General features: G+C 47.5%; 2 protein-coding genes across 2 annotated transcripts in view; one reads left to right on the forward strand and one right to left on the reverse strand.

The window, feature by feature from the left end:
* The window catches only part of LOC132000828 (cytochrome P450 4B1), a 20,457-nt gene extending 17,383 nt beyond the window's left edge, over positions 1-3,074 (forward strand). Inside the window, exons 9-12 of the mRNA XM_059374646.1 lie at positions 847-980; positions 1,774-1,838; positions 1,939-2,021; positions 2,467-3,074. Coding sequence (XP_059230629.1) covers positions 847-980; positions 1,774-1,838; positions 1,939-2,021; positions 2,467-2,647 — 463 coding nt within the window. The 3' untranslated portion in view covers positions 2,648-3,074. The remainder of the gene's footprint in view (positions 1-846; positions 981-1,773; positions 1,839-1,938; positions 2,022-2,466) is intronic.
* Positions 3,075-5,996: 2,922 nt separating this feature from the next.
* LOC132000827 (cytochrome P450 4A11-like) overlaps positions 5,997-8,648 on the reverse strand; it is a 62,677-nt gene continuing 60,025 nt past the window's right edge. Inside the window, 3 exon segments of the mRNA XM_059374645.1 lie at positions 5,997-6,254; positions 6,256-6,395; positions 6,398-6,417. Coding sequence (XP_059230628.1) covers positions 6,012-6,254; positions 6,256-6,395; positions 6,398-6,417 — 403 coding nt within the window. The 3' untranslated portion in view covers positions 5,997-6,011.

The following is an 8,648-nucleotide window of genomic DNA, read 5'->3' on the forward strand; positions in this document are numbered from 1 at the left end:
CTAGTTCCATCCATGTTGTCGCAAATGGCAAGATTTCATTTCTTTTGATGGCTGCATAGTATTCCATTGTGTATATATACCACATCTTCTTGATCCATTCATCTGTTGATGGACATCTAGGTTCTTTCCATAGTTTGGCTATTGTGGACATTGCTGCTATAAACATTCGGGTGCACGTGCCCCTTAGGATCACTACGTTTGTATCTTTAGGGTAAATACCCAGTAGTGCACAAGTTCCCAGTTTTCATACAGTCAAGTATATCTAAAAAAAAAAAAATTGAAGACTAGGTGGAGAAGCCTTAGGGTTTGGGATTCTGTAACAAAGTGCTGTGCAGTAGTCCTGATTGGGCCACATTTCAGACTGAGCTTCCTGTTGGCAAAGGAGAAAAAAGATACATAATTTTTGATTTTTACCTGAGCTTGTTGCTGTTCATGCACTTACAACTTCATTCAACCAGTGTATATCAGTGTATATTTTTTTCCACCTTAGTTCCACAGGGGAAACTAAGTGGAACCTAAATTGTCCCTCGTGGGGCTTCTATGGGACCTTACGACACAGGAGTGACTTTGTCTTGATGGCTGGGTGCACATACAGCTCTAGGGTCCTGTGGTTCCCTTCCTAGCAGTAGAGATGAGGGAGAGATGGAGAAAAGAGCCAGGAGCCAGAACCCCTGGATCGGAGTGGCTACCCCATGTTTAATCTGGTCTGGGCACTTGAAGCACTTGTGTCCCTCCCATTATTGGATGTGTGATGGCGGTAAGAGGGGAAGGTGGGTCTGGAAACTGCCTTCCCGTGGAAGCCCCTTGCTTCCCATCTCCAGTCAGGTCTGGTTGTATTGCTGGCAGGGATGATCTGGGGAAAATGACCTACTTGACCATGTGCATCAAGGAAAGCTTCCGCCTCTACCCACCCGTGCCCCAGGTGTACCGCCAGCTCAGCAAGCCTGTCAACTTTGTGGATGGCCGCTCCCTACCTGAAGGTGAGTTGGAGTGGACTTGGGGGTGGAACAGGAGTCCTTGTGGATGCTTCTCTGACAGACTCTGTGCCTTTGGTCAAATCTTAGCACAAGTGGGGAAGAACTCAGGCTTTGTGTTTGGTCTGGGTCCCAATCCTGGTTCTACAATGTATGGGTAAATCCCTCTACCTTGAGCTTCTGTTTCCTCTTTTATAAAATGGGGACAAGAAGAGTCTTTGCTTGACAAGGTTGTTTTCAGGATTAAAGAGACAATATTCTTCAGGGCTGTCATGTACCGCCATGTAGGTTGTGACCTGAACAACTCCAGGAGGCACCATTCACATAGACTATGATGACGCTCATTGCACAACCTATACAACTGTATGTGGTAGCTTTGTAAGGAGGTTTAACTCTGTATCTGGCATACAACGTGCACCCAATGAATGGTGGATGTTACTATTAATAGCATAATGTCAGGAATAGTAACTTTCTTTCAGTTATTTGAAAGCACAAGTGTTGTAATAGACCTTGCCTGTCCTACCTCACAACAAGGTAGCTTCAGTTCTTTTTTCTCTCCCCATTCCACAAATGTCTATGTTAGTTGCTGTGTCCAATGCTGGGGCCAGAGGAAGTAGATATGATGATGGTCAAAAGCACTTTGATGTCTTGAGGGTGGTCATGAACCCTCCCTCAATGGCAGTGCTCAGGCAGGGGCTGGTGTCCAGTTAGAAGGATACCAGGGAAGTCTGGCCCTGTGAGGAGGTAGCTGAAGCTCTCTCAGGACCACCCAGCTACCAGGCCTTTGTTCTGCCCACAGGCAGCCTGATCTCTCTGCACATCTATGCCCTCCATAGGAACAGCGCTGTGTGGCCTGACCCTGAGGTACTACATCCCTGGGTCTGGAGGTCAGGTGGGGTGGGAGGCTATGGAGGTCACTCTCCCCAGGACCTGGCATGTATTTAAGCAAGGCTTGTCCTCTCAGGTCTTTGACCCGCTGCGCTTTTCCCCTGAGAATGTGGCCACACGCCACCCCTTCGCCTTCATGCCCTTCTCTGCTGGGCCCAGGTAAGGAGTGGACCAAAATCCCCAGGGCCCCAGGAATGGGAGGGGAGAATGGAGGATTTTGTGGGGAAAGCATCATTTTGGGAACTCCGTGACAAAGGGGCCGCCGTTGGGTTTTTGATGATCTTGAAGTAGGGTAAGTTCCAGGGACCTTCTTCTTGCTGTTAGCATAATCATGTCCCTGGCAAGTGGTGGGCTGGCTGAGTCATTCCAAGAGGAGGCCCCCAAACCAGAATTCCCAATGTGAATCTACTCAGTCTGGGGCCCTCACTGTGTTCCCAAGATCTGTTTCTGAAGCCCCAAGTCAATCAACCAATCAGCCAATTATTTATCCACAAATAGTTATTGGTTTTTCTAAGCCACTGGTTTTTCTTGGCCACTAAGAACACTGGATTTTCTCACTCTGGACACACCACAGTCTGATGCCACCTTGTGCTACTCACTGTAGGAACTGCATTGGGCAGCAGTTTGCCATGAATGAGATGAAGGTGGTCACGGCCCTCTGCTTGCTCCGCTTTGAGTTCTCCCTGGACCCCTTGTGGCCCCCCATCAAGATGCCCCAGCTGATCCTGCGCTCCAAGAATGGCATCCACCTCCGACTGAAGTCGCTGCGCCCAGGCTCTGGGTAGTAGCTTTGCTGAGAAGAGGGTCCCAGACAGCCCAGACACTGCCCTCTCCAGGCTGGATTGTAGAGTAGTTGTGGCTCCCTATCTTTGAGAGGCTTGTAATTTACATGGGGAGAAGGCACCCACATAAACAATCACCTGGAGGGCAGTGCCATGCAAACATGTGTGTCTGGAAATGCTTAGTATGCATGTACTCTAGAGCTCAACCATTCATTCAACAAACATATGGTGAGCACCTCTTTGCTGCTAGAATCTTCCTTTATCTCACATAATTGGCAGTCTTTCTAGAATGTAGCAGAAACTTACAGGCCAGCCGTGTGACACAATGAACACAATGGAAGCTGGGTCTCTTTGGCTTTATGATTATGATCAGGCCCTCATTCACTCCACATGAAAGAAGGATGGCTTTGGGGGCTTGGCCCTTCATTGAGATGTATTGCTCTTCTTAACTGTCTGTGCATGTGTGTAATATAACAGACATGTGGTAAAATTGCATAAACAAAAAATGTATAGGACTGTCAATTCCTAAAACAAATTCCCAGATAACCACCACTGAAATCAAGGAATATGGAATATGGAATATGGTTTCTCAGGTTTATCTTCTGCCCCTCTTGAGACAGGTCTCTCTTGCATTCCTGCCATTGGCAGCATCTATGCCATTGTCACCTGGTGCTCTGGGTGTTCAGGCTTTTGCTGAAGAAGGTGGCAGAGTGGCATTTAAGGGGGATTTCCTGGAAGACACAGTGCTTGAATTAAGCCTTGAGGCAGGTGAGGTACAAAGGTGCAAAGAGTGACTTTGAGGAAGGGCCTCAGGCTGGGGCCATGTGATGAATTAGAGAGTCTTCTTCAGTACTCCCTGCAGCAGCTGCCTGATGCCTGGGGTCCCATGTATCTCTATGGTCCTAGGTATAAGGCCATTAGCAGGTTCTAATCCAGGAATTAGACAACAGTGAAGGGGAGGACACTGGAGAATAAGGGGCCTGATAAGTGAGGGGAATTCTAGCCCTGGGACTTGGGGATGTCTATATGTTGCCCTGGGGATGTACCATCTGGAGACACATCCTTCCTGCTATTGATGCTTCCCCTCTTAGAAAAAGACCACAGCCTGGGAAGGTTGGCTATGGGCCACCTGCTCACTCCTGAAAAGCCCTGTCAAGACCCAGACCTCCTTGCCCACCTGAGGCTGGGATGCAGAGGTCTCAGCCAGGGTGTCATCCATGCCACCAACTTCCTTCTCTGTCCTGGCCCTGGATAGACCTTTCTCCATAGAAGCAGAGGAATATATCAATAGTCATCATCTGAGGGCAGAACCAGAGGTCATAACCACTTGTAGCCCATGGGTGGCACCCAAGTCTAAGACTTGTTACTTCCCTCATCTCTGGATTGTCAAGAGACCTATGAGGCAGGACTTACCGTATTTCAGTGTCAGAAGAAGGAAACTGCCAAGATGCTCATCAGAAAATAGCTTGCACTGAGCCCTTCTGACTTTGACCTCTTTTGACCAAGACTCCATAGGTGTATTGACTATCTCTTTGAGAGTTTATGTTGCTGGGAAATGGAGCTGAGAACTCCAGAGCTTGACAGAAGGGGGAGGCTCCACACGGGAGGGGAGGACCAAGGCAGCTGACTAATGGGCACCAAAATGAACTCCACTTAATCCTTCCAGCCCTCCAAACATACCCTGTTGTGGGCGCTTGAGTACCTCAGTTGGTTAAACATACCCTGTTGCCTCCTACAACCCCAGGCCTTTGTTGTGCACATGCGTGGTAGAGTGTAGAGTGTGTGAGTGTTACACACACGTGTAGTTGCACATATATGTGTCATGGGAGTCATGTATATGAGTGTGAACTCACCCTAGGTTTTTTCCTTTGCCTAGAGCCAGCAGGCAGCAGCCAGAAGACCACTTCTTAGTCACATTCTTTATCCTCAACATAATCCTGTGGTTAGAGCTTGTGTTTATCCATGGGTGGCCACCTAGAATTTCAAGTTCCCATTGCCTTGAACTCTCTGAGCTTGGCTAACCCTTGCCCTTCTTCACCACCTGATGCTGGGGAATCTTGCCAACCTTCCTGTCTAGCACTTTCCCAGTTTATTTTCCTGCCCTTGGTCAAACATGAAACATCTACACTGCCTCTTCTCAAAGCATGGCTGAACTAGCCCAGTAACCTAGGCAGCCAAGGGGCTGAAAGGAAGGTCCTGGATGCAGGCACCAGCTGGGGAAGAAGCCCCTTCAGGAAGGCAGAATATGGAATTACACCATAGGCAGAGGTCTTGGGGAAGCCTGTGTGTGACATACAGGGTCTGGGCTAAGAATGGCAGGGAGTAGGACAAGAGAAAAATCTGTGTTTAGAACCAATGAAACAATAATGTCTGGGTTGAGAGAGGCTGGTGGAGAAGGGCAAAAAGGGCCTGAGAACAGGGCCCAGGGTCAGGAGGACCAGTACCCAAGCAATCACATAATGGGGCAGGGTTGGTTGACGAGAGAAGCAAGGGACTGGGAAGGGGTCCTGTGGGACAGGTGCCATCAGTAGTTTGCTGACTGGGGTCTGATATTCTGTCCCACTGGCCAATCCATTTCTCCACAGGGGTTCCTCCTAGTACCTCTTGGAAAGCCAACCACTCCATGGCCTGAGACAATGGGACACATCCAGCCCTCCTGGGGTGCTGGCATCACAGAGCTGATTATTATCTCCCTTCCTGTCTCCTCCATCTTTCCTCCCCTTTTCCCTTTTCTCTTCCATTTATCTTCCTCCAAGAGAAAACACACACTCCATGCAACGTTAAGAAATTTATTTGAGGGAGGAGGAAAGAAGAGGAGGGTATGTGATGACAAATGGGTATGCTGGTAAAAAACAGGAGAGAGCTGGAAACATGGACTCACAGCAGTCACATAGGGATTAAGCAGACTGAATCATGGCTCCCAAAGAGTCCATGTCCTGGAAGCTGAGATACGTCTGTATTATCTGAGTGCACCTGTCTAATCACAAAAGTCCTTATGGAAGAAAAGGTGATATAAAGACAGCAGCAGAAGGATATTGAAAGATGCTATTGGATTTGAAAAAGGAGGCTCCAGGAGCTAAAGATCACAAAGAATGCAGCTTGATGCTGGAATAGGCAGAGAAAGGGATTCTTTCTTGGAGACTAGTGGTAGTGTGACCACCAATACCTTGGCTGTGGTCCAGCAAAATCCATTTTAGACTTCGATCTCTAGAACTATAAGAGAACAGACTGGTTTATTCTAAGACACTAAGGCTATGATACGTTATTATAGCAACCACACAGAAATAATATAGAGACAATCAAATAGGCATAAAAAGAAAAAGACATGTAGAGGACAGGCAGGCTGGGAAACAGGCAGGTATTAAGTTCAGTGGGTGGTCAGATTCAGGCGGTAGGAGAAGGGTAACAGATAAGTAAATAGGATGTTTGGGGAAGGGTGAGGTGGAGAAGGACAGACAGTCTGATGCACAAGAGGAGGAGAGCAGGAGGCTGGCAGTGGGCAGAGTGAAAGGAGGAAATGGGCAGAGGACAGCAGACAGGAGAGACTGACAGGAAGACACGAGGCAGGCAGGCGGCCTTGGGGCTCATCCTTGTCCCCACAAGGGTTAGAGGAGGTTCCTGAGATGCAAGTGGATCCCATTCTTGGACATCAACACAATTCTTGGAGTGGGAACAGGGACCCTGAAAGGATCTGGTGCCAACTCAAAGCAGAGCAGGGTTAGGGTCACCGCTACCTTCATCTCATTCATGCAAACTGTTTCCCGATGCAGTTCCTGGGTCAGGGAAGGAAAAGGAAATGAGAAGTGGCATCAAACCTCCTGCCAGGAACAGCACATTCAGGGTCCTCCTGCATGGGCCCAGCCTGGATCCATTTTCCTCAAGACACACACACATCTTTATGCCTACCTAGCCTTGCTTGTTTCACTCTCTTCCCTTGACCTTTGACAAAACCTACACTCTTTCAGGATTAGCTCCTATTCCTATCTGTGCTCTCAGCAGGCCTGAAATCCCGTTACAAGAAGGTCAGCACCTTGAACCAAGTCAAGTGATCAGTAAGACAGTTAATTATTAAGTTGTTCACTCTCTGCTCATGCCATTTCAGGTTTCACAATGTGAAGAGCAGGATAGGGCACCACAGGGCCATCCTTCAGGCCCTAGCCATCTGGAGTACACAGGGGTCCAGATCCTCAGAGAAAGGACAAGGGAGTTGGGTAAGGAACTCAGAATGGCGACAAGGGAAGCTTCTGCAGGGGCAGAGCCTTAGTGACACTCGTCCTGCTGCACCATCTTCCTCGGTCCCTCAGTCAACAAGCTGCTGTAGCTTTCCAATTCTACTGCAGAAATGTCTCTGCTGCCCTTCCTCAACCTCCCCACATAGACTTTTCTGTCTCCTGCCTCCATTCCCTCTTCTGATGCCCTGGCCCAGCTCTGAGCCTCCTATGCCCTCCATCATAGGTACAACATATCCACATGCCTCAGCTGATATCAAAGTCCTCTCTAGGTTGTTGGCTCACTTGTCACCTGTTCAACTCCCCTCCTCCCAGCTCAGCTCCTGCTGAGGAGATCCCAGAGAATGCCCTCCCTCCACCTCTGCCTGCCACATGCTCAAGGCTAAGGGCAATGCCAGCTTGCCTTTACTCCCACCCCTGCTCACTGTGCCTCTTCATTCCTGTACATCACCCTAATACTTTACTCAAGGACATATCACTTTCCAGAGTAGGACAGTGCCAGGAAAATGGAGCTTCCTACAGAGGGGTCAATTAGGAAATGAATGAAAGAAAGGAAGAAAGGAAAGAAGGAAGGAAGGAAAGAAGGAAGGTCTTTTTCAAGTGGAGGCATTTGTTTCTTGACTGTGAACTCCTGGAGCCAAGGGCACTAAGCCATCTCATAGCAGAGGACTTGGCACACAGAGACAGGCTTGATAGACAGTATTATAACTGAATGATGTCTCTTGAACTGAAAAAGAATCCCACCCTGAATGGAATAAAATATGAGTAACCATTAATTCTGAGCTAGGAACTGAGCTGTTTAGCCCTCTCCTGTCTCTACTGGCAGCCACATGACTTGCACCAATGTCTAGGAGGACGGACTCAATCCCAGGGAGAAGCAAATCCTGGAGCCAGTATCTGGAAGCACAATTTGCTTAAAGATGTTGTGTGAAATTGGGTTCATTCACTCTGTATGTGAAGGATTGTCAGATTTCTGAATTTGGAAAAAAAAATGGTTTTCTAGTAACTGCTTACAACATTTCCTGCAGTTACTAATTATAGGACACTCTCAGCAGCACTGGAGGATTTCACAGCAGCCACGCTGGACAATAGTTATCCTACTGAACAGCTACTTCACATGTGCTTTACATTTTACACACCAGGTAACGTTCAAATGCCAAGTGTCATATATATACAACAGATTGGATTTTCTCCCAAATGCAATTTAATGTTCTCATTTTTATATATTTGCCCATTTGGATGTCTGGACTCTAAGTGTCATATTAAGGTATATAGAGCCCAGATCATACGTAGTGTTTGGACACCTGGGAAAATTGTCAAGTGTACATGACCAGTACCATAGAGTCAATAATTCATTTGGTTGGTGAAAATAATAACACAGATAAGTCAAGTTCTTTATGAAGCCCCTAAGAGACTGTAGGAAACTTTCCTGTGTATGGCTGAAATATTTGAGGCATGCAGGAAGCTGAGTACGGAAACCCATGGAATGTAGTCAATGGTGCCGTGTGGAGGCAGAATGGGGAGTTGAGTAAAAAAGGCTGGTTTGAGATTGTGTGCAACCACAATTTTTGAGTCCATCCTGTCTTTGACTTAGACAACACTTGAAAATTACATGTGAGAAAATCTAATTCTGTAAAGTCATACTCACAAAATGAAGAACTCACAAGAATACCCTGAGCTAGGGAACACCCACTGATACTGAATTGTGGATGGAGATTGTGTAAGAGTAATGGGTCAAAGTCTCCATGGCATTCAGTGATTACCAACTTTCTTTG

The sequence above is a fragment of the Mustela nigripes genome, chromosome 14 (assembly GCF_022355385.1).
Source record: "Mustela nigripes isolate SB6536 chromosome 14, MUSNIG.SB6536, whole genome shotgun sequence".
NCBI lineage: Eukaryota > Metazoa > Chordata > Mammalia > Carnivora > Mustelidae > Mustela > Mustela nigripes.